General features: G+C 42.5%; 1 protein-coding gene across 2 annotated transcripts in view; it reads left to right on the top strand.

Moving 5' to 3' along the window:
* Window positions 1–13,207, top strand: part of ZMYND12 (zinc finger MYND-type containing 12) — a 34,738-nt gene extending 21,531 nt beyond the window's left edge. For both annotated transcript variants that reach the window (XM_061412276.1, XM_061412277.1), the window contains exons 4-8: window positions 3,188–3,357; window positions 6,367–6,489; window positions 8,964–9,075; window positions 10,613–10,762; window positions 12,799–13,207. In XM_061412276.1, coding sequence (XP_061268260.1) covers window positions 3,188–3,357; window positions 6,367–6,489; window positions 8,964–9,075; window positions 10,613–10,762; window positions 12,799–12,920 — 677 coding nt within the window. In that variant the 3' untranslated portion in view covers window positions 12,921–13,207. The remainder of the gene's footprint in view (window positions 1–3,187; window positions 3,358–6,366; window positions 6,490–8,963; window positions 9,076–10,612; window positions 10,763–12,798) is intronic.
* The last annotated feature ends 13,618 nt before the right edge of the window (window positions 13,208–26,825 follow it).

Genomic DNA, 26,825 nt, shown 5'->3' on the forward strand with positions numbered 1-26,825 from the left:
TAGCTTGGTTGGTATAAAAAATACCATAGACTGGATGACTTAAACAAACATTTATTTCTCACGGTTCTAGAGGCTACAAGTTTAAGATCAAGGTGCCAACAGAGCTGGCATCTGGTAAGAATCCAATTCCTAACTTGCTGACAGCTGCCTTCTCTTGGTGTATCTTCACAAGGCCAAAAGCGAGATCATCTCTCTCATGTCTCTTCTTGTAAGGGCACTAATCCCATTTATGAGGGCTCTACCCTCATAATCGAATTAACTCCCAGAGGCTCAACTTCCAATTACCCTCTCACTGGGGATTAGAGCTCCAATATATGAATTTTGAGGAGACACAAACATTCAGTCCAAAGCGCTGACCATGCCTCTCTCCACTCCATTGTCCCCCTCTACCTTACCCATAGAATTAAACACTTCCCTGGTGGCTCAGTGGTAAAGAATCCATCTGCCAATGCAGGGGATGCAAGAGATGTGTGTTTGATCGCTGGGTTGGAAAGATCCTCTGGAGAAGGAAATGGCAACCCACTATGGTATTCTTGCCTGGGAAATTTCATGGACCTAGGAGACTGGTGGGCTATAGTCCATGGGGTCAAAAAAGAGTCAGACACAACTTAGTGACTAAACAATTTTGTTCTACTTGAAAACCTTATAATGTTACTATGATTGCATTTATACTATATTAGGAATATACTACAGATATTATGAATATACTAGTATATATTACAAATATAATAGTGTACTTATTTACACTATGAGCAAAGCTAGTAGTGGTGATGGAATTCCAGCTGAGCTATTTCAAATCCTAAAAAATGATGCTGTTAAAGTGATGCACTCAATATGTCAGCAAATTTGGAAAACTCAGCAGTGGCTACAGGACTGGAAAAGGTCAGTTTTCATTCTAACCCCAAAGAAAGGCAGTGCCAAAGAATGTTCAAACTACCACAAAATTTCACTCATCTCACAACTAGCAAAGTAATGCTCAAAATTCTCCAAGCGAGGCTTCGACAGTACGTGAACAAGAACTTCCAGAAGTTCAAGCTGGATTTAGAAAAGGCAGAGGAACCAGAAATCAAACTGCCAACACCCATTGGATCATAGAAAAACCAAGAGAATTCCAGAAAAACATCTATTTCTGCTTCATTATGCTAAAGCATTTGACTGTGTGGATCAGAAAGAACTGTGCAAAATTCTTTAAAAAGATGGGAATACCAGACCACCTTACCTGCCTCCTAAGAAACTTGTATGCAGGTCAAGAAGCAACAGTTAGAACTGGTCATGGAACAATGGACTGATTCCAAATTGGGAAAATAGTATGTCAAGGCTAGATTATGGCACCCTGCTTATTTAACTTATAAGCAGAGTACATCATGTGAAATGCCAGGCTAGATGAAACACAAGCTAGAATCAAGATTGCTGGGAGAAATAACCTCATATATGCAGATGACACCACCCTTATGGCAGAAAGCGAAGAACTAAAGAGCCTCTTGACAAAGGTGAAAGAAGAGAGTGAAAAAGCTGGCTTAAAACTCAACATTTAAAACACTAAGATCATGGCATCTGGTCCCATCACTTCATGGCAAATACGTAGGGGAACAATGGAAACAGTGGCAGACTTTATTTTCCTGGGCTCTAAAATCACTTCAGATGGTGACTGCAGCCATGAAATTAGAAGATGCTTGCTCCTTGGAAGAAAAGCTGTGACCAACCTAGACAGCATATTAAAAAGCAGAGGCATTGCCTTGCCAACAAAGGTCTGCTTGATCAAAGCTATGGTTTTTCCAGTAGTCATGTATGAATGTGAGAGTTGGACCATAAAGAAGGCTGAGCATTGAAGAATTTTTGCTTTTGAACTGTGTGTGGTGTTGGAGAAGACTCTCGAGAGTCCCTTGAACTGCAAGGAGATCAAACCAGTCAATCCTAAAGGAAATCAGTCCTGAATATTCATTGGAAGGACTGATGCTGAAGCTGAAGCTCCAAAACTTTGGCCACCTGATGTGAAGAGCTGACTCATTAGAAAAGACCCTGATGCTGGGAAAGAGACTGAAGGCAGGAGGAGAAGGGGACAACAGAGGAGAAGATGGTTGGATGGCATCACTGACTCACTGGACATGAGTTTGAGCAAACTCTGAAAGATGGTAAAGGACAGGGAAGCCTTGCATGCTGCAGTCCATGGGGTCACAAAGAGTTGGACACGACTGAGCGACTGAACAACAAAAACAATGAATATTCTTGTTTCCATGTCACTCATTCATTCCCTGTAAAATTTCATCCTTGAATTCCTATCACTTCACACAAGGCACATGGAAGGTATTGAATATGAATATACATATATTTTAAAATTGAGATATAGTCCATGTACCATAAAATTCACCCTTCTAAAGTACCATTCTGTAGCTTTAGTATATTCACAAGATTGTGCAACCATTATCACATCTAATGCAGGAACATTTTTGTTACCCCAAAATGAAACCCAATACCATGGGCAGTCACACCTCAGTCCCCATGCCTACAGTCCCTGTTTTTGCTGTTCAGTTGCTCAGTCATGTCCTACCCTCTGCGACCCCATGAACTGCAGCATGCCAGGCTTCCCTGTCCTTCACTATCTCCTGGAGTTTTCTCACACTCACGTCCATTGAGTGGGTGGTGCCATCCAATCATCTCATCCTCTGTCGTCCCCTTCTCCTCCTGCCTTCAATCTTTCCCAGCATCAGGGTCTTTTCCAATGAGGTGGCTCTTCACATCTGGTGGCCAAAATATTGGAGTACAGTCCCTGGCCAGTTACTAATCCACTTTCTGTCTCTGTGGATTTACCTATTCTAGAAATTTCACATTAACGGAACTGTACAATATGTGGCTTTTTGTCTCTGACTTCTTTCACTCAGTACAGTATTTTCAAGGTTCATCTGTGTTGTAGTATGTATCAGTTCTTCATTCCTTTTGTGCCTGAATGATATGCCACTAACAAATATGGAAAGACCATATTTTGTATATTTACGCACCAGTTGGTGGACATTTAAATTCTATATTTTGGCTATTATGAATCGGCTGCTAAAAACATTCATGTACAGGGTTTTTTGTGTCAATCAGTATTTTAAGTCAATGAGTAAATGAGTGAATGGGTGATGACTCATCTTTCAACATGTGTTCTCTGGCCAGGATATGAATTACAATCTTTATTTCTTTTGGGCAGGTCTGGGCCGGGTCGTCCAGGCTGAGGAATATCTATCCCAAGCTCAGTGGACAGTCCTCAAATCAACCGAATGTAGTTATGCCATCCACTCCTTACTGCATCGGAACCTGGGACTTCTCTACATGGCTAAGGAAAACTACGAGGAAGCCCGCTATCATCTGGCCAATGATGTAAACAAGCTAAATTACGACACCTGAATGTATCTGCGAACACCTCTGTTTGGTTGTTGTTTATTGCTGTTTTCTTTTTACTGAGCGTTTCTCTGAAACTTTCTGTTTACAAGTATTTGTTTGGTGGACTATTAGCAAGAACACAATTCTAACAACCTGAGTTCAGAACTTTCCACTTTTTGTCTGTACATCCTTGCCCACATCACATTACTTCCCAATCCTCAGTTGCCCTGAGGATGATAAAGGGAGGCAGAAGACCATCCTGATTAAGATGCTTTATGGGCTTTCCTTCTCGTTCTAGTGGTGTCTTTTCACCAGGCACATAGACTTGGATATAAATTATTTCACGTCATTCATCACCTGTAAGACAGAAACCATAAACTAGTCTCTGCCTCATTGGGTCCAAACACAAAGAAATTGCAGAGATGAATAAGACAGCAGGGCATTTGGCTGTCTTATTATTTTTGGCTATTATTTTGCAGTACTTTGTGCAGTACTTTGGCTATTATTTTTATAAGTAACATCAACATCTTTTCTTCAGAGTGTGGTAATTACATTTAAATGACCTGACGTTGTGTGAAAGTGATTTGTAAACTATAGAACTCTGTATGGTTTAGACAGTTTAGAGGGTGATGATTGAGCTGTTCTTCCAAAGGTTTCTATTAGGATTTCAATATTGGACCATATTGGGACTTCCCCGGTGGCACTAGTGGTAAAGAACCCACCTGCCAATGCAGGAGACGAAAGAGACATGAATTCAATCCCTGGGTCAGGAAGATCCCCTGGAGGAGGGCATGGCAAGCCATTCTAGTATTCTTGCCTGGAGAATCCCATAGACACAGGAGTGTGGTGAACTACAGTCCATAGGGTCACAAAGAGTTGGACATGACTGAAGCAACTTAGCACAGCACAGCACAGCACATGGGACAATATTACCAGAGAGGAGTTCCTGAGCCTGAAATCTGGATGAGGTTGGGGTGAGACTGCAGTCTCAATGAAGGCTGAGTCTTTCTTGAGCCTCTCCATTGGGCAGCCTTCCCTCTGGTTGCGTGCCACTGAACGATGTCCCTAAGTTTGCTGGAAACCTTGCTATGTTGGTTATTCTCCATATCCCCTTACCCCAGATCCATTCTTTGCTCTACTCAGCCCTGGAAGGCTGACCTTTATGGACTGTAGAACCTGGACTTCACTGCTCTCTGGCCTCAGTTGCATCTGGGGAGTGAGAGGCATGGCAGAGGAGGTTCTGAGGAGACAGAGGGTGAGGTATTTACTCTCTGCTGCCTTTCTGCACCAGCGCACTTCTGGCAAGGGAAGTGCTCCTCGTAGCCACAGCTCCCGTCAGGTAGCCTTCATCTGCAGCTCTCTCTCTGGCTCTGGTAGCCCTGCTTTCTCCCCTGGTTTTCTCAGGAGTTTGGACTGTACCAGTCTCTTACTGTAACAGTCTCAATAGCACAGTCCCCAGTGCTTGACTAACTCTCATTGGTTCCTTACCCCTTCCACGTCTCTGGAGGTAAACCTTTTATTAAACCGTCCTCAGGGAATACTTGTAAGGGTACCATCTACTTCCACCTAGGAGCTTGACTCATGCACTTCTTCATTTGTGTTTCCTCTCTATACTCTACAACCTCCAACAAATCAAGCAGAAGCACATTCTGTCTTGAGCTGGACCACACAGCTAGCATTAGATCAAGCTCAGATTCCTCAGCCTAAGTTTAAAAAAAAAAAAACAAATTATTGATACATACCATAAAATTCAATGGTATGTACAATTAAGTGTACAATTCAATGATTTCTTAATAAACTTACAAAGTTGTGTAACCATCAACACAATCCAGTGTTCACCCTAAAGAGAGCCCTCATGTCCATTTGCAACCATTTCTCATGCCCCTTCCTATCCCTCTAGATTTACCTTTAATATACACATTTAGCCGTCTCTGGGGTCGCACAGAGTCGGACACGACTGAAGCGACTTAGCAGCAGCAGCAGCATACACATTTAATATAAACAATGATATGTGATCTTTTGCATCTAACTTCTTTCACTTAGCATAGTTATTTTGAGCTTCACCCATGTTGTTGTGTATATATCAACACTTCATTTATCTTATAGTTGACTCTCATGTAGATATACCACAATTACCCTTCACCAGTTGATGGACATTGGGGTTATTTCCATCTTTTGCCTATTATAAATAATACTGATTATGAGCATTTGTATATAAGTCTTTGTGTGAAGAAAGTGAAAGTCGCTCAGTTGTGTCTGACTCTTTGCAACCCCATGGACTATACAGTCCCTGGAATTCTCCAGGCCAAAATACTGGAGTGGGTAGCCTTTCCCTTCTCCAGGGGATCTTCCCAACCCAGGGATCAAGCCCAGGTCTCCCACATTGCAGATGGATTCTTTACCAGCTGAGCCACAAGGGAAGCCCAAGAATACTGGAGTGGGTAGCCTATGCCTTCTCCAGTGGATCTCTCGACCCAGGAATCAAATTGGGGTCTCCTGCATTGCAGGCGGATTCTTTACCAACTGAGCTATCAGGGAATGTTTTTATTTCTGTTGGATATATGCCTAAGAATAGAATTGCTGGGTCAATAAACTATGGTGATTAAACTATGTTTAATTTTTTGAGGACTGGCAAACTGTCCTCCACAGAGGCCTCATCATTTTATATTCCCACCAGCAATGGACAAGAGGATTCCATTTTTGCCATATCTTTGCCAGTATATGTGATTTTCTGTCTTTTTAATTAGAGCCGTTATTGTGTGTGTAAAGATGTAGCTCATTGTGGGTTTTATTTTGCATTTCCTCAGTGACTAATCACACTGAGCATTATTTCACGTACTTATTAGTCATTGGTATATCTTTTTGGTGACATGTCTGTTCAGATCCTTTGCCCATTTTTAAATGAGGCGTTGTAAAAATTCTCTATAGACTCTGGATACACGTCCTTTATCAGACATATGATTTACAAAGAAAACTCAAGCACTCTCTTTCTTCCTTCTGCTATAGATTTATTTTGCCAGTTGTGCATTTGGAACAGAGCACATCAGGGCCTCAGGCGGCTACTTCCACCTGGCTAATATCTTCAATGGCCTTAAAAAGTTGGACCTGGCAGACACATTGTACACCAAGGTGAGTTGGGAATACGGGAGCTAAGCCTTGATACTTAGGCCTTATATCTTGAACCTGGTGTCAGACCATTCATGAGAAATTCGAGACACAGACAGAATGAAGTGACTGGCCCAAGGTCACATAGCTTAATACATGATATATTCCACTTCTCTTTCTTTGTTTCTCCTCTACCGGAATAGTTTAGTCCTTAGCATTCATAGAGCAGTGAGCAAATAACAAATTATGGGTCAATAAGAACAAAACCCCTCCAAACAGACTGCCATATACTCTGTCATAGGGTTTCCCTGGAGCTCAAATGGTAAAAAATCTGCCTGCAATGCAGGAGACCAGGGCTTGATCCCTGGGTCAGGAAGATCCTCTGGAGAAGGGAATGGCAATCCACTCCAGTATTCCTGGAGAATCCCATGGACAGAGAAGCCTGGCAGGCTACAGTCCGTGGGGTCGCAGAGAGTCAAACACGACTGAGCAACTAACACACACACACACATACTGTCATATCCCTAGCAGCAAGCTAAGGTGGTCATGTTGAAGTGTGGGATAGAGGAGATTAGGTTTTTAAGCAAAATTGATTGTGGGAAGGTCCTGTGAAGGGATCTAAGAACATGAAAGCACTTTAAAATGTCCATCTTTACCTGTGAAATATTTAAAACTGTTTCCAATATATTAAAATGTTGGTTATGTTCATATACACCTTACTTTGCAAATAACCATTTTTGCATGTGGTATAGGCTCTCATGCTGCTGCTGCTAAGTCGCTTCAGTCGTGTCCGACTCTGTGCGACCCCACAGACGGCAGCCCACCAGGCTCCCCCATCCCTGGGATTCTCCAGGCAAAAGTACTGGAGTGGGGTGCCATCGCCTTCTCCGAGGCTCTCATGCAGTGACTGTTTATTCATATTTTACACCCACTTCTGAGGACAAGGCATTGTGATGTAGCTGAAAAAAAAAGAGCTCTGGAATCAGGCAGACTTGAATTTAAACCTTGGCTGTGTCACATAGCAGCTCTTACCAAGAGTCAAGTGTGATCTTAACTTTTCTGAGCCTCAGTTTAATTATCTATGAATTGGGAGTAATAAGAATAAGACTTCAGTTGGGATGTTGGGAGGATGTAAAGGAAGTTGTATGTGCTCAACATATGGCAGTCATTTTTTTAAAGAATATATTTAAACCTTATTTTGTAAATTAATTTTTATTGGAGTATAGTTGGTTTACAATATTATGTTCGTTTCTGCTGTACAGCAAAGTGAATCAGCTATATGTATACATATATCCCCTTTTTTTGGATTTCCTGCCCATTTAGGTCACCACAGTGCGTTGAGTAGAATTCCTTCTGCTATGCATAGGTTCTCATTAGTTATCTATTTTACACATGTGTGAGTGGGTTGAGTCATGTGTGCTCAGGTGTTGAGTCATGTCTGACTCTTTGCAACGCCATGAACTATAGCCCACCAGTCTTCTCTATCCATGGGATTATCCCAGCAAGAATACTGGGGTGGGTTGCCCTTTCCACCTCCAGGGTATCTTCACAACCCAAGGATTGAACCTGGGTCTCCTGCAGCTCCTGCATTGGCAGGCGGATTTCTTCACCACCTAAACCACCATCCTCCAGGGGATCTCCCTGACTCAGAAATCAAAACCATGTCTCCTGAATTGGCAGGCGGGTTCTTTACCATTAGCGCCACCTGGGAAGCCCATGGATGCTGCTGCTGCTGCTGCTAAGTCGCTTCAATCGTGTCCGACTTTGTGCGACCCCATGGACTGCAGCCTACCAGGCTCCTCTGTCCATGGGATTTTCCAGGCAAGAGTACTGGAGTGGGATGCCATCGCCTTCATGGGTGATGCTAGGGACCTGAATTTTTCACAACACTGGCCAAATCTCTTTGATTTCTTTGTCTCAGTTTGCACATCTGCAAAATAGGGAAGATGGCATGGATGCGCCCCATGACAGGGACAGCTGCTCTCCCTCTGAGGGGCAAAGTCTATGGATCAGAAGAGGTGAAGTCGCTGCTCTGCTTCCTAGGAAGAGCTGCCACTTCCCATTTAGGTCACCACAGAGCACTGAGTAGAGTTGCCTCTGCTGTATAGCAGGTTCTCATTAGTTATCTATTTTAAACATGTGTGAGTGCATGCTCAGGCGAACCACCATAGTAGTGTATATGTCAATCCTAATCTCCCAGTTCATCCCATCCTCTTTCTCCTCTTGGTATTCATACATACATGGCAGCTGTTATAATTAGACCCCACCAGGGCTGTCCCCAGATCAACCTGCCATGTGCCCTTCGCAGCCCAGCATTTGTCACACTTACCTTGGGCAAGCACCTTTGGGCTCCTAGGGCTCCCCCTGCCTCCAGGCACAATGAAATGGGGAGTCTGTAGATGGTCAGAAAGCCTGGCCAGAGGTTCTGCCCTCTCAAATGGCTGGTTAATGGCTAAAGTCCAGCCTGCTTGTCTGATTACCATCTCCTTTCCCAACAGGTCTCTGAGATCTGGAACAAATATTTGAACGATCACTATCAAGTCCTCTCACAGGCTCGCATCCAACAAATAGATCTACTGGGCAAACGATTTGAGACTGACACTGGCTTGGGTAAGTGGCAATTCTTCCTGGGAAACAGAGCAGTGACTTCATTTCTTCTGATCCATAGACTTTGCCCCTCAGAGGGAGAGCAGCTGTCCCTGTCGTGGGCTGCATCCGTGCCATCTTCCCTATTTTGCAGATGGGCAAATTGAGACAGAGGAATCAAAGAGATTTGGCCAATGTTGTGAAAAATTCAGGTCGCTAGCATTACCGGTGGGCTGCCGTCTCTGGGGTTGCACAGAGTCGGACACGACTGAAGCGACTTAGAAGCAGCAGCAGCAGCAGCAGCACTCATGGGCTCCCCAGGTGGCATTAGTGGTAAAGGACCTGCCTGCCAATTCAGGGGACGTGGGTTTGATTCCTGAGTCAGGAAGATCCCCTGGAGGAACGCATGGCAACCCACTCCAGTATTCTTGCCTGGAGAATCCCATGGACAGAGGAGCCTGGTGGGCTACGGTCCATAGGGTCGCACAGAGTCAGATACAACTGGAGTGACTTAACACATCACAGCACCACAGCATCACACACAATCTTTCCAGTGGGGTTAATGAGGGACAGATTTGGAAGGAAAGAAAACCCTGCTAGAACCCCCTGAGATTTTTGCACAGCATCCATTTTTTTTTATGTGTTATCCTCCCAGGACACATGAGTGTCCACACAGAAGTCCAATTGCTCATTTGTTCTGGAGCCTCATCCTCTTCCTTTACTGGACTGTGAGCTTCTCAGTGGCATGGTGGATTCTGAGTCATCTCTGTATCCTCAGCTCAGCAAAGAGCTGAGGACTGAACACAGCACCGTTCCTTCTGAGATCATAAAAATTGATGCAGGATCTAGTTTCTGCTCAAAAGAGACAAACAGTGTAGTGAGTGAGACAGAAACTATGTGGAAGAAAAGAACTTCAACAAGTACAAATTATATTACAAGGTGAGTCCCAGAATGAAGAAATGAGGACAGTTGGATGGTTTTGAAAAAGGAAGACTTCTTGGAGGAGAAGTTTTGAGCTAAGCTTCAAAAAATTCATAACTTTATTGACTTTTCTCTCATTATAAAAGTGGTTCATGTTAAAGCATAAAACTTGAAAATCATAGCTATCCAAAGAGTGTCAACTTTAACATTATAGTGTATGTCTTTTCTGTCTTTTTCTCTTAGCTTAGCCTCACGTGGGGAAAGCAGAAATGTTGTTGCTTAAGCATCTTTGGATTTGGGGAAGAAGAATTAAGATTCTGTGGCTGCCAGAAGCCTGTCTCCCTCCTCTTGATGTAGAGTGGAAACTGAATTGAACCCAAGGAATCACACCAGGACAAATTCCCTGTACTGGGGGGCCTGAGAAATCTAGGACTCTGAAAGAAAGCAAGCTAAGCAACTCAGGGACCTGTAGGAATGAACTTTTTTTTTTTCTTTCAGTTTACTCTGATGATGGCACATTGGACAAAGCTGGTGAACTGCCTGAAGGCCGAGTGCCCTAACTGCTCAGTGCTTAACCCTGAGGGTAGACACCGCTGCCCCAGGGCCTGCTTCCTCTTTTCTCCCTTTCTTTCCATTGCAGATGAAGCCCAGGAAGCAGAAGCTATTCAGATCCTGACTTCAATCTTGAACATTCGAGAATCTACATCTAACAAAGCCCCCCAAAAAACGATCTTTGTTCTCAAAATTCTGTTCATGCTTTACTTCCTGATGATGAATTCTTCAAAGGCAAGTTCCCCTAGAAAAGCAGCAAGTCTAAAACAGAGGGAGAAATTCCTCTGGTTGGATTCAGCTGTTTTGTCCAGCTGCACTAGCTTTTGTCCTCAGAGTAAGCCCTGACTCCAAAAAAGTTCAGACACTCATGACATTTCCCCTGTGTTAAGTCCAACTGCACAATGAAAACAGGATTGCCTTCTTCCTTCAAGGGGACCACCATAGGGTCACAGAGGTAAACTGAGGCTGGGCAGTGCTGGGAGGCCTGCAGGAAAGAAGGGCTCTGGGGAGTTCTTGGGGAAATGGAGCAGTCACTCTAACTACACAGTGATAGTGAGTTCCCTGCTGCTGGAGGGATCCAGGCAGAAACAATTCCAAAGGTAATCATTTTTGAGTGCTTATTACAAGCCAGTCACTAGCCTAAGTACTTTACATGAAGTATCACATGTAATTCTCATATCAACCTTACAAAGTAAGTCTTTTATCATCCCCACTTTACAGGTAAGGAACTGAGGCACAGAATGGGTCCGTTATTTGCCAAATTTCTTATAGAGTAAGTGGCAAATCTCAGGTTTCTTGATTTATTGATTGATCCACTAATTCAACAATTTATTGAACTTCTTCCATGTGCAAAGGATGGTTCTGGAGGCTGAGGGTACAGTGGTGAGCCACCAGCCAAGTTGCCTATTTCCATGGGACTTATGCTCTTCTGGAGGAGGGGAAGTCACAATAAACAAACACATAAATGTGTAATATAGTTTCAGAGAGAAAAGCTGTACAAAGAAAAACAAAGCAGGCAAGAGGAAAGAGGAGAGAGGGTTGGTTGGAGGAGGCAATTTTGTGCAGGTGACATGGGAAAAGTTAAGATGTCCTTCCCCTGTTCCCTTCCTGCCTTCCTTCCTTCATTCTTTCCAATTGTCTGCAAACTTTTACTAAGCACCTACTGTACACCAGGGCCTGGAGGAGTTCCGGATCAGAGGGTTACAACAGAGATAACAAAGCCTGGGGCGCTGCGGGAGCATGAAGGAGGGACAGCCACCCCATGTGGGATGGAGGTGAGCGGGGTCAGGGCACAGAGAAGCATTTTCATTGCATTTCCAGGTTTACTGTGGACAAAACCTCTGCATTTCAGGGTCCCATTTTCTACTCAAAGAAGTCATTCCTCCAAGGTATTTTAAGGATGTTAGATCTGCAAGAGGTTCTTAGAAGAAAGGGCCACCTCTGTCTACTCAGATTGGTACCTTGCTTCCTTCAGGTCTGGAATCAGCTATCTGCTCTTGAATAAGGCTTTCCCTGTCCTCTGTCTGAAATGACAACCCCCATTGGACACGACTGAAGCGACTTAGCAGCAGCAGCAGTAGCAGCATTGCCATCGCTAATGCTTTCTGTCCTCCTGCCTGCTTTAGTTTTTTCTCTTAGCATGAATCACTATTTAAGACACCATCATATTCTACTTATTTGTCTTGTTTATTGCCTCTCTCTCCTGCTATATAGTAAATTTCACAAGGTTAGGAATTTCTGCCTATAGTCACAGTCTCTGAAACACAGTAGCCATTCAATAAATGTTTATTGAAAGAAAGGAGGGAAAGGGGAAAGGAAGGCAGAGAGGGAGGAAAGAAGAGAAGGTAGCAAGGAAGGAAAGATGAGCCGGAGTCTGTCTCAAGATGTCCTGTGAAACTTCTGTCTAAATCAAGACTCTGGGCCACCCGGACTCCCCAGATGGCAATTTACTGGTGGCACCTCTCACCTCTATGCCTCTCAGTGTTGGTTCAAAGGGCCCTGAGATGGAGAAAAGAGACTTTGTCCACTATAAACTCAGAAATTCAGCATCCAGATTGTCCTGTTCCCTGACCTCTCTCACCCTCATCCCACACGTGAGGCTAGCTAGGAAGACCTAGTTCATATGTTCACAAGTTTTCACAAAGAGCTCAGTGGGTGGTGTGAGAAGTTGAAGGATCCTTGCCCGTGTTTCTGGGGCTGAGCAGAGATGGGGCTTCCAATATAATACTTTTCTGTGACAATTTCCTTTTGTCTCTGCAATTCTCTTTCAGGCAGAGGAATATGCCTTGAGAGCCCTCCATCTAGCCAAAAAACAGAAGCTGAGTGTCCAGGAACAAAACACCATTCAAGACTTACTAAATCTCATCTCAGTTGAGGAAGCTCAACCCATTACTTAGTGACCCATGAGCTGTGCTCAATCAGGGATGATTGAGCATCTCATATATTTCAGCCTTGCATAGGGGCAGTGAGGTGCTATGAATTGCTGAAGTACCCACCCCATTCCCCTGGGACTGCATTCGTAGCTGTGTTTTTATTGTTACACAGCATATGTTGGGGGAATGTAGAGCTTTTGGCACAGAGATCAGTAAAACTCTTGTTTATTATGACTTTGTACAACTTTGAATAATGTGCTGTCAGTTCACTAACAAGGTATTCATAATTAAACTGCAAATAGTTTATCCTATTTCTCAGAGGTCTCCCAGTGATTCATGCTTCATAGCTCTTTGCCAAAGAAAGGGGTAGGGATTAGAGCTATATTGGAGTAAAGTTCCTCTATTCTGCTGTAATTAAGTTAGCATTAATTTGAGGTAGATTGTGATTAAAATGCCCATTATGATTCCTAGAGCAATCACTAAGAAGATTACTCTAAAAACAGTTAAAATCAACAAAGAAATTAAAATGGCACACTAGAAAAGATCCACTTAATGGAAAAGCAGGCAGTAAAGGAGGAATGGAGGAACAAAAAGGATGTGTGACACATAGAAAGGAAATTGCAAAATGCAGACCTAAATTGTAGGTCTTGGGCAGATAAGGCCCATGGGGCCTTTCAAGGAGCTCCAGTATAGATGGGTTAAATTACCCTTTCAAGCTGGTGTCTCTTTCCTCAGAGAGTTATTTGAAGTGGATGCGAGTCATCTCTGCTTTCTAGGGCAGAAGTACTCTGGAAGGTCTCCTGTGATGTCGGGGATAGAGTGCAGGCACTGGAGTAGACATGCCTGGTTCAAATCCTAGCTTCCTCACATACTAGCTCTGTGACCCCCTGCCCCCACACACTCACTGCCCCCACACACTCAACCTCATCCTTACATTCTAAGATGGCCCAGGTATGGCCCTGACTATCAGCTTGTCCCATTGAGGACTCTGGTCATTTAGCACAGTCATTTTTGCTCCAGACTCACCAAGGAGCCTGCCCATTAGCTCTTGGCTTTCTGGATAGATCTAAACCAGGGAGAGGATATGCAAATCAAGGACCTGTCAAAGGACTTACCTGGTGGCCCAGTGGTTAAGAACCCACCTTGCAATGCAGTGGACAGTGGTTTGATCTCTAGTCTGGGAAGATTCCCCATGCTACAGGGCAACTAGGCCCATGTGTCCCAATTACTGAGCCTGCACTCTAGAGCTTTCGAGCTGCAACCACTGAGCCCGTCCACCTTAGAGACTACGTTCTGCAACAAGAGAAGCCACTGCAATAAGACTGCGCACTGCAGCCAGAGAGTAGCCCCCACTCGCCGCAATTAGAGAAAGCCCATGTGCAGCAATGAAGACTCAGGGCAGCCAAAAATAAAATAAATTAGAAAAAAGAAGGACCAATATGGCCGCTATGGAAAACAATATGGAGATTCCTTTAAAAATCAGGACTAGAACTACCATGTGACTCAACAGTCCCACTGCTGGTCATATACTCTGAGGAAACCGTGACTGAAAGAGATGCATGTATCCCACTGTTCGCTGCTGCACTATTTACAACAGTTAGGACCTGGAAGCAACCTAGATGTCCGCTTTAAGATGAGTGAATAAAGAAGCTGTGGTACATATATACAATGGAATATTACTCAGCCACAAGAAAAGAACACATTTGAGTCTGTCCTAATGAGGTGAAAGAACCTAGGGCTTGTTACACAGAGTGAAGTAGGTCAGAAAAACAGGTATCATGTATTAATGCATATTTATGGAATCTAAAATAATGGTACCAATGAATCTATTTGTAGGGCAGCAATAGAGATGCAGATACAGAGAACAGACTTATGGACACAGCGGTGGAAGGAGAGGGTGGGACAAGTTGAGAGAGTAGCATGGAAACATATACATTACCATAAGTAAAACAGTGGGAATTTGCTGGATGTCACAGGGAGCTCTGATGGGTGGAATGGGGGTGGGAGATATGAGGGAGGCTAAAGAGGGAGGGGACATATGTATACCTATGGCTGATTCGTGTTGCTGTATGGAATCAATCCAACACAATGTTGCAAAGAAATTATCCTCCAATTAAAAAAACTTTTTAAAAAGAAAAAAATGTTACCTCAACATGACTTTAAAAAAATACATACTTACGGAGTGTTCATACTTATGACGGACAGTTATATATAAAGAAGAAATAGAAACCACTCAGAACTCCTCAGAGAGAGATGCCATAGCTAACATTTTGGATATTTTTTCTAGACATAAAAATATATCTAATAGAGATCAGTCTTACGTACACTCTGTTTCCTAATTTTTAAATGTATATTGTATCATCTCCCCAGGTGATAAACACAACCTGAAATGGCTCATTTTCCCTCACATATGGTTGTGTAAATGAATCACTTTGCTGTATGTCTGAAATTAACACAATATTATAAATCAACGATACTTCAGTAAAAATTTAACTATCCCCCCCCCAAAAAAGGACCTATCAGAGAGTTTTATATTCCTCACTGAAATTAATTCACCCAGACACATGTAATATTAATAAAAATAAGTCCGCTGGCTACCTTGCCCCTTCGGATCTGTAAAATCCCCTTGGGGTGTACTTAGGATTCTCAAAGACTGCGAAGTCCCAGAGGCCTTACTTCTCTACCTGTCTCTTGCTTTCATTTTTACCTTCAGTTACCTTCACACCTCCCACATCTTGTCTTGTAGCTCTTTTTTTCATCTCTTTAGGGACGCAACTCCTTCTTGATTCTCACCTCAAATATGAGCCAGCGCTTCCAAAGAGATCTTTAATGAAGTTTGGGGGAGTGAGGAGAAGGATGAACAGCTCTTCAGCAGATAATTTAAAGGAAAATATTAGAAAGTCCTTATTCTAAAGAAGTCCTTCAACATCCCTTTCGTTAAACTCGAGCTCTCTTCTTTACGATAGTCACTGGCCTCTTTCCCCTCCTCCCTGTTTTCTGTTCTTTCCACACCTGAATTCTTCTTCAAGAATCCTTCTCCACTGCGTATATTAATAAAATTATTGCTTCAATTTACTGTTCCTGTTGACTGATTTTCCTTTTGGTTATGGCCCATAATGTTCTGCTTTTTGCATCATGTCTAGTAATTTATTTTCAGTCTTTTTGCTTTTCTAAGATTTGCGTTTAAAGCTATAATTTTATCTCTAAATACTGCTTTCATTGATCCCACATATTATTAAAAGTATTTTTACTATCATTTGCTCTAAATAGATCTTAATTTTTTATGACTCATGAGCCATTTAGAAGTATGATTCTTAATTTCTAAAAGATGGTGACTTTAATTACCTCTTTGTTGTTTTCCAACTTAATTTTATTGAGATCATAAAATATTCTGTGTACAATTTTGACTTTAAGAAATTATTTTAAGTTTTCTTTCATGGCCCAGGGTATAGTTAATATGTATTTGTAATTGTTTTGTGTGTGCTAGTAAAGAATGGAGTTATTGGGCCCTATATATGTCCATTAAATCAATTTTTTCCCCCACATTTTCAAACTCTGTATCTTATTGATGAATTTTTAATTTATTTCTGAGAGAGGTATATAAAATCCCTCCAATATGATTTTCCTGCAGTTCTATCAATTTTTGCATTACATATTTTTGGACTTGATTATTAGGCAAATACAAATTCAAATATTTTCCTGGTGAATTGAATCCTTATTTTTTGTATTTTGAAGTGATTCTCTTTATCTCCAGGAATGTTTTTGACTTTCAGTTCAGTTGCTCAGTCATGTCCAACTCTTGCGACCCATAGACTGCAGCACGCCAGGCCTCCCTGTCCATCACCAACACCCAGAGTTTACTCAAACTCATGTCCATTGAATCGGTGATACCATCCAACCATCTCATCCTCTGTCGTCCCCTTCCCCTGCTTTCAATCTTTCCCAACATCAGGGTCTTTTCAAATGAGTCAGTTCTTCACATCAGGTGGCCAAAGTATTGGAGTTTTGACTTCAGTATCAGTCCTTCCAATGAACACTCAGGACTGATCTCCTTTAGGATGGACTGGTTGGATCTCCTTGCAGTCCAAGGAACTCTCAAGAGTCTTCTCCAACACCGCAGTTCAAAAGCATCAATTCTTCAGCACTCAGCTTTCTTTATAGTCCAACTCTCGCATCCATACACGACTACTGGGAAAACCATAGCCATGACTATCCAGACCTTTGTTGGTAAGGTAATGTCTCTGTTTTTTAATATGCTGTCTAGGTTGGTCATAAGTTTCCTTCCAAGGAGTAAGCGTCTTTTAATTTCATGGCTGCAGTCACCATCTGCAGTGATTCCAGAGCCCAAAAATATAAAGTCAGCCACTGTTTCTACTGTTTCCCCATCTATTTGCCATGAAGTGATGGGACCAGATGCCATGATCTTAGTGTTCTGAATGCTGAGCTTTAAGCCAACCTTTTCACTCTCCTCTTTCACTTTCATCAAGAGGCTTAGTTCTTCACTTTCTGCCATAAAGGTGATGTCATCTACATATCTGAGGTTATTGATATTTCTCCTAGCAATCTTGATTCCAGCTTGTGTTTCTTCCAGTCCAGCATTTCTCATGATGTACTCTGCATATAAGTTAAATAAACAGGGTGACAGTATACAGCCTTGACGTACTCCTTTTCCTATTTGGAACCAGTCTGTTGTTCCATGTCCAGTTCTAACTGTTGCTTCCTGACCTGCATACAGATTTCTCAAGAGGCAGGTCAGGTGGTCTGGGATTCCCATGTCTTTCAGAATTTTCCACAGTTTCTTGTGATCCACACAGTCAAAGGCTTTGGCATAGTCAATAAAGCAGAAATAGATGTTTTTCTGGAACTCTCTTGCTTTTTCCATGATCCAGCGGATGTTGGCAATTTGATCTCTGGTTCCTCTGCCTTTTCTAAAACCAACTTGAACATCAGGAAGTTCATGGTTCACATATTGCTGAAGCCTGGCTTGGAGAATTTTGAGCATTACTTTATTAGCATGTGAGGTGAGTGCAATTGTGCAGTAGTTTGAGCATTCTTTGGCATTGCCTTTCTTTGGGATTGGAATGAAAACTGACATTTTCCAGTCCTGTGGCCACTGCTGAGTCCTCCAAATTTCTCCATTCACATTCCAGGATGTCTGGCTCTAGGTGAGTGATCACAGCATCATGATTATCTTGGTCGTGAAGCTCTTTTTTGTACAGTTCTTCTGTGTATTCTTGCCACCTCTTCTTAATATCTTCTGCTTCTGTTAGGTCCATACCATTTCTGTCTTTTATCGAGCCCATGTTTGCATGAAATTTTCCCTTGGTATCTCTAATTTTTTTGAAGAGATCTCTAGTCTTTCCCATTCTGTTGTTTTCCTCTATTTCTTTGTATTGATCGCTGAGGAAGGCTTTCTTATTTCTCCTTGCTTTTCTTTGGAACTCTGCATTCAGATGGGTATATCTTTCCTTTTCTCCTTTGTGTTTCACTTCTCTTCTTTTCACTGCTATTTGTAAGGCCTCCCCAGACAGCCATTTTGCTTTTTTGCATTTCTCTTTCTTGGGGATGGTCTTGATCACTGCCTCCTGTACAATGTCATGAACCTCCATCCATAGTTCATCAGGCACTCTGTCTATCAGATCTAGTCCCTTAAATCTATTTCTCATTTCCACTGTATAATTGTAAGGGATTTGATTTAGGTCATACCTGAATGGTCCAGTGTTTTTCTCCACTTTCTTGAATTTAAATCTGAATTTGGCAATAAGGAGTTCAAGATCTGAGCCACAGTCAGCTCCCGGTCTTGTTTCTGCTGACTGTATAGAGCTTCTCCACCTTTGGCTGCAAAGAATATAATCAATCTGATTTCGGTGTTGGCCATCTGGTGATGTCCATGTGTAGTCTTCTTTTGTGTTGTTGGAAGAGGGTGTTTGCTATGACCAATGCATTCTCTTGGCAAAACTCTATTAGCCTTTGCTCTGCTTCATTCTGTACTCCAAGGCCAAATGTGCCTATTACTCCAGGTGTTTCTTGACTTCCTACTTTTGCATTCCAGTCCCCTATAATGAAAAGGACATCTTTTTTGGGTGTTAGTTCTAACAGGTCTTGAAGGTCTTCATAGAACCGTTCAGCTTTGGCTTCTTCAGCATTACTAGTTGGGGCATAGACTTGGATTACCAAGTCTATGATATTGAATGGTTTGCCTTGGAACCGAACAGAGATCATTCTGTCATTTTTGAGATTGCATCCAAGTACTGCATTTCAGACTCTTTTGTTCTCTGTGATGGCTACTCCATTTCTTCTAAGGGATTCTTGCCCACAGTAGTAGGTATGATGGTCATCTGAGTTAAATTCACTCATTCCAGTCCATTTTGTTCGCTGATTCCTAAAATGTCGACGTTTACTCTTGCCATCTCCTGTTTGACCACTTCCAATGTGCCTAGATTCATGGACCTAACATTCCAGGTTCCTATGTAATAATGCTCTTTATAACATAGGACCTTGCTTCTATCACCAGTCACATCCACAACTGGGTGTTGTTTTTGCTTTGCCTCTGTTTCTTCATTCTTTCTGGAGTTATTTCTCCACTGATCTCCAGTATCATATTGGGCACCTACCGACCTGGGGAGTGCCTCTTTCAGAATACTTTGGTCTGATACTGACATGCTGCTGCTGCTGCTAAGTTGCTTCAGTCGTGTCCGACTCTGTGCAACCCCATAGACGGCAGCCCACCAGGCTTCCCCTCCCTGGGATTCTCCAGGCAAGAACACTGGAGTGGGTTGCCATTTCCTTCTCCAGATACTGATATAACTATGCCTATTTCCTTTGGGGCTGGATAGCTTGTTATCAACTAGGTGTTATCATTTACCTCTGCTTAAGCATTTACCTCTGCTTCAGAGGGGAAGCATGGAACTACAGTTCCCATTATCTCTTTCCTTTGATGATTCTAGAATAAATTCAGCCAATGAGGGGCAATTTGCAGAATATTTGGAAGCAAGATGAGAAGGAGGAGCCCTTAATCTTCCTGAGAATCACCCACTGTTGCTTTCCTGAAAGCAGATTTCCTATAAAAGAACCTTTCTGACCTTGGCTTCCTGATTATCCAACCATTTCAAAGATCGTGTAAGATTCTAATTCCCTACATAAAATTAGTCTCTTTACTCAAAATGCTTAAGGAAACTACCGTTTTCCCAACTAAACCCTGACTAACACTATTTCTTCTTAAAACCTTTTACTTTCAAGCAATCTGTAACCTTACATTCTGTATGTACCTCTCATACAAATAGTATGGTTAGATATTTTTATATCTGTAGTTTTAAAAACAATCATTTAGTCAATTTATATTTTATTTCTGTGCTAAAGTTTTTGGATTTAAATCTATTATTCTGTGTCTTCTATTTGCATTGCATGTTCTATTTTCCTTCTTCTTTCTTTTAGACTGATAATGTATTTTTTCTCATTCCATTTTCTACCTTCCCCCATCTCCATCTGCTAGTTTGCAGGTTATACACTGTGTTTCTATTCTTTAAGTGATTACTCCAGAAATTCAAATGTTCATCCCTAACTTATCAAAGTCTAAAGTTATTCAGGTTGTTTACCCTCATCCTGGACCATACAAGAACTTTAAAACCTTTAAACTGCATTTTCTTTCCCCAACTTATGTATCACTACTTTTACTTATTTCATGTGTATCTTGAACCCACAAATCACAATTATTATTATTATTATTTTATAAATAATAAAGAGTTTGCTGATAGAAAACTCTCAAATTTTGTTTCTTTCACTGATTCAAAAGTGTTTTATTTTGCCCTCTTTTTTGACTCTTCAATGAAAATGTATTTCACTTTCATACATGATACAGTGATGCAGGACATAGTCTCAGTTCTGAAGCTCTATGAAATGTGATTTGTGTGCATGCATAAATGATCAGTTGTGTTTGATTCTTTGCGATCCCATGGGTTGTTGCCCACCAGGTTCCTCTATCCATGGGATTCTCCAGGCAGGAATACTGGAGTGCATACCCAGTTCCTACTCAAAGGGATCTTCCCAACCCAGGGATTGAACCCACGTCTCCTGCATCTCCTGCATTAGCAGGCAGATTCTTTACCACTGCACCACTTGGGAAACTAAAATGTGATTTACTTGACCCAAAAAGGTATACACAGGTTCAAGAGAACCAGGAGTTCTTGGGAAATAAGATTATCTCTTATCTTGCCACCAGATAACCTTCCCTAAGCCTCTTCAATAGAATTTGCAGGTGTGGAGCTGAGGGATCGTTTCTGAAAGGGCTGGATAAATGTTCTCTACTAGCAAGTACATATTGCACTGTTACAAATTATGTCATTTTGTCTACGAACCTTTATGTAACAAAGATTGACATTGAGTAGCTGCTCTGAGTACCCACTCACCAATATTTTATCATTGCACAACTTTAGCACACCACAGTGCTCTGCCACCAGTAGGTCCTACTATAGATGTATGCCATGCAAGTGAGGCTTCTGTATTCACAACTGCTCTATGAGGCATAATATATCTCAGGAACAAAAGGTCACACAGAACACACATCTGGCAAAGTAGGTGCTTCAGAAAAGATAATGAAGCATTACTTGAATGACAAACAATGTCATCATTTTGTTTGCTAGAAAAAGTACATCTTTCCTGATATTCATCAGATGGATGATGATGAGATGGAGATAAATATTTTATTTAATATATATGCGTATACAGACAGTTTCAATAATTAATAAATATTTAAATAAACAGCAGATTTGAAAAGCATGTAAGCAATCTTACTATTGAGATCAGGATACAAAACCTAGATTATATATTATAAATGTTGTCCCTTGCTTGCAAACAAGAAACAATCCTAGAACATCTTCAAGAATAAGGAAGAAAAGTTTTCAACGAGCAAAGACTATTCAGGCCTTGAAAGTCAAATTTTACACAAGAAACAAACACTGGATGTCGGGGCAGGAGAGCAGCCGTGAATGACTGCTGGGGTGTTTCCCTTTCCTCTGGTCTGAACATGTGGTCAGCATTGTGCCCTCACTTGAGGAGGCCTGGAAAAGGAGCAGGTTTGTGGGAGGGAGAGAAGAATGTGAATTCAGACTGGGTCATGGTGAGTTTAAAGATACTTATGAAACACTGAGGGGCGATGAAAAGGCAGGAAACTGGACATGCCATCTGACATTAGGAAGAGAAGCCTGGGTTTGAGAGATCAAGAGCCTCATGTAGATGGTAATTAATACTCTGAAAATGAAGGAGACAACCTAGGGAAGAGAAGAGAAAGAAGGACAAGAGCCTCAGGAAATGCCCTGAAACATAATGTTTAACGGAGAAGAGGCTGACATAATTTCAGATTTATCCAGAGTATTCATTCAAAGGATTCCCATATGTCTTTCACTCAGATTCCCCAGACATTAACATTTTACCATATTTGCCTTATCATTTTATCTCCATAAATACGTTATTTTCTGAATTGTTTGAAAGTGAGTTGCAGACATGATGCTCCTTTATCCCTCAATACTTAATATGGATCTTCTAAACACCAGGACACTCTCTTACATATTCTCATTAGTACAATCATTGGAATTGGGAAATTAATCATTAGTAGGATACTGTCAAAGAATGAAATACAGACTTTAATTCTGATATCACCCATTGTCATAATGATGCTCTTTAGAGCTGTGATCCCCAGCCTTTCTGGCACTAGGGACCATTTTCACGGATAGCAATTTTTCCACAGACAAGAGGGGGTGGAGTGGCTTTGAGATGATTCAAGTGCATTACACATTAATTGTGCACTTTATTTCTATCATTATTATATCAGCTCCACTTCAGACCATCAGGCATTAGATCCCGGAGTTTAGGACCCTTGCTTTAGAGCAAAAGAACATCCCTGAGCAAGCAGTACATCCGGTTGCTGTCTCTTTAGGCCTTTAGATGTGACACAAGGTCCTGCTACTCAAATCTTGTCTGACTTAGAAGGGATTCAGCCAAAATTTCTAACAAATGAAGAAGCCAAGGCCTCTTGGGAGCTCTAAAGAACCGTGATTCACTGAGAGTACCGTAGATTTGAGGCCAGGGGAAGAGCGGTAATCCTTGGGGGAAGCCTGTTCCCTGATTGAGGAAACTCCTGCAGTGAAAAACACAGCTGCAGGGAAAGCAGTGAAACGGGAACCAGCCTGACAGCCAGGTGGGTGTCAGCAGCACAAAGCAGGAACAGTCTCAGGGGATGACAACGGACCATCGGACACCAGGAGGGGAAGTCCCACTGGCTCTTTTCCTTGGGGAGAGGAAATCCCAAGCTAAAACACCAGGGGCAGGTGTCTGCAGCCAGCCTAAAGACCTCTCTGCTAGGGCCTCTTCAGCATGGTTTCTGCCAGAGCCACAGAAGGGATGGTGGGAAAGCAGGTGCCACCCTTCCCGGGGACCTCAGGCCCCATCGAGCACACTGGTCCACAATGCAGTAAATCCAGTTCTTCTGAGACAACTGGGGGAAGTTTCTATGCACTGGGTATTAGACAGAATCAAGGAATTACTGTTAATTTTGTTGTATGTGGTATAGGCATAAGGGAATCTCGCTCTTTTTTAAGTGGAATAGACATTTAAAAATATGTTTTAATTGGAGGATAATTGCTTTACAATACGTGCTGATTTCTGCCATACATCAGCATGAATCAGCCATAGGTATACATGTGTTCCCTCCCTCTTAAATCCCCCTCCCAGGTTCCACCCCGTCCCACCCCTCTAGGTTGTCACAGAGCACTGGTTTGAGCTCCCTGTGACATGTAGCAAATTCCAACTGGCTATTGAGAGAGTAGCATGGAAATATATATGTTACCATATGTAAAATAGATAGCCAGTGGAATAGACTTTAAAAAAATATATTCATTTGGCTGCGTCGGGTCTTAGCTGCTGCACACGAGATCTTCGTTGCATCCTGAGGAAATTTCTGTTGACTCAGCGCGTGGGCTCTCTAGTTGCTGTGCATGGGCTTGGTAGGTGCAGTGAGTGGGCTTAGGGGCCCTGTCCCGTGTCCCCTGCATCGGAAGGAAGATCCTTAACCACTGGACCATCAGGGAAGTGCTGGAAATCTGTCTTAAAAATGAGATGCTTGCTGAAGTATGCAGGGGAGAAAAGATATGGTGCGTGGGAACTGTTTTTAAATGCTTAAGAAAAGAAATAGGTAAAAATAGAAAATTTTGATTATTTAAAACTAGAGGGATTCATTAAACCAGCCTCTCTACTTTTATGTCGTTTGAAGAATTTCATATAAAATAAAAAAGAAGTTCAGGTCATGTTCCCCAGTGTTTGGTTGGAGGACAATGTGGGTGGCACAACAGAGCAGCAGCCTGGCTGCCACAGTGAAGCGTTATCCCTGTGCCTCTCTTCCTAGGCAGTGTGGGCTGGGGCTCCCTGACCCTCACCAGTTGGGGAACAGCCTTCGTTCAAGGTCCTCAGGCCTGGGGCTGCCTGGAGTTAGTTCCTGAAGCTCTGATCATTGTTTCTCCCAGGAAGTCTTTGGAAATGTCATGCAAACAAGTTCTAAAGGCTCTTGCGGTGGGTACCCAGATCCTTCCAGTGCCCTGGGACCCTTCCTGCACCACACAGCCATTCCCAATGGCTTTCAGCTCTCACTTGCTATTTGCATTCATTCTAAAGTCAGTCCAGGAGAGTATGCTGAGCAGGCCCACGACAAGCTCATACCATCTGCATTAGTATTTTCCTCCATCATCTTGACAGTTGAGAGTTGGCAACATTACAATTCAGACAGCACTCTGCGTTTGAAAGGAAAATTACGGTTTTTCAGAATGCAGCTGGCGTGCAAGTGAATAGGACAAAGTTTCTATGAAGCCTTTTCCTCATTTTATGATATGAAAATAGTAAAATGTAGATTCAGCATGTGACTTTTACTGAAAAAGAACCACCAAAAGGGACAGAGATTTGGGGACAAAGGCAAACAAAGCATTCTGTTCCATGGCAATAATTTTAATCAAAATCGAAACCAGCAAAACAGTCATTTAGAAATGATTTCTTCCCTGTGGGAGAAGTTAACATTGTTATTACTGTTCAAACCACTTGGAAACAAGCTCTTTGGGTGACTAGTTAAGATATATTCTTTTTTAAAATATATTTATTTTTATTTATTTGGCTGCATTGGGTCTTAGTTGCAGCCCGCAGGATCTTCATTGCATTGTTCAGGATTTTTCATTGCAGCACATGGAGTCTGGTTGCAGCACATGGCTCAGTAGTTGCGGTGATGCATAGGCTTAGTTGCTCCAAGGCATGTGGGATCTAAGCTTCCTGACAAGGGATCAAAACTCATCCGTCCCCTGCCTTGGAAAGCGGATCCTTAACCTCTGGACCACCAGGGAAATCTGGAGATATATTCTTTGTGGTACATCTTCCGTTTGCTAGTTAGGCAAGAAAAACTACATTCACTTTTCTGGGGGGAACTTAGCTGAAGTATAGCCCACGGGTGAGACAGAGCCTCAAAAACTCCTAAGTTCAAGAGCAAACCAAACAGATTTCTCACGTGTGAAAAAACAGAAAAATAGAACAAGCAGAGAAGCTGTGTTTTCAAGTGTTTTTCTGCAAGTCAGTTCTGCACATTATGACACTGGCTTCTGAGGAATCCATCACACATGCTACCTCCCTGGAACCAAGATGTTTCAATTCTTCAGTATATCAGTTTCTTTCTTGGTTACCCACTGGCACTGGTATGCTGATAAACACCAGTTTTATCTCCCCAGGGGGGAAAACGATATATTGTGTTTACCCATCTCTGTGCGGGCGGATATCCCCACCATGGTTGATTTCAGATTACCAATGTGATGTCACTGAACAGTGCAGTTGGGTATAGATGCTCAGCTGCACACCATTCTGTGGCATTTCCACTATACAAACACAATAGATATCAATAACCTCAGGAGCACAGACAATAGTAAAAGGTAGTAAAATAATTACGCAGTGATGAGTTTTGATTATTTTTTACCTATGTTTTAAATATACTTTAATTGTAGGTTTATATAATATATATTTAATTTGGGCTTCCCTGGTAGCTTAGCTGGTAAAGAATCCACCAGCAATGTGGGAGACCTGGGTTTGATCCCTGGGTTGGGAAAATTCCCTGGAGAAGAGCATTGCAACCCACTCCAGTATTCTTGCCTGGAGAATCCCATGGACAGAGGAGCCTGGCAGGCTTGCATGATGGCTGCCTTTAACAACCAGCTCACAAAATTCCTGAAAAGGTAACAATCCGCTCTCATGGGCTGGTCCAATCTGGTACAGCACACCACAGGTACTCTGGGGACCCCTGGGTAGAACTAAACAAATCAGCCACCTGCCTGGTCCTGCCACCATGAAGACCTTTCTTAGTTCTAGACTAAGAGACCATGCTCTCTCCAGATAGTAGAATCAGTGTTCCTTCTAAACAAGAGATCCTGGGGGTCTGATGGGGGCCAGGCCTAGGGCAGCAGAACTTTAGCTGCTTTACTGGCTAGTTCCATCTGCTCTCAAGGCTGTCATCCCTGCCAAGTCCAGATGGTGCTGTCGGACTCTCAGAGTTCCCTACACAGTTCACCCCCCTCCCCCAGCCTTCTGACTCCCCTCAGCCTCTGTTTGACAGATTTAATTCAAATCCCTGGCATCTCCTCCTTCCATTTGATGCAAAGCCAGTATACCGTATACAGGAAGGGCCAAAGAAGCCAGGTGCTAAATCATCCAAGGTCACGCTGCTTCTCTGCTCTCCAGCCTCCCAGTTGTCTGTGGCAGCCTTTCCTCTAGGATTTTTCTAAGCCAGATACACCCTCTATATCTCACACTAGAGCATCACAGAATCTCAGGGATAGATGGGACCTTTCAGTCATTAAGCCTGAACCACAGCACGCTTGAGCAGCCACCAGCCCTGTGCCCTCCCTCCCCTGCATC

This window comes from Bos javanicus, chromosome 3, assembly GCF_032452875.1.
Source record: "Bos javanicus breed banteng chromosome 3, ARS-OSU_banteng_1.0, whole genome shotgun sequence".
NCBI lineage: Eukaryota > Metazoa > Chordata > Mammalia > Artiodactyla > Bovidae > Bos > Bos javanicus.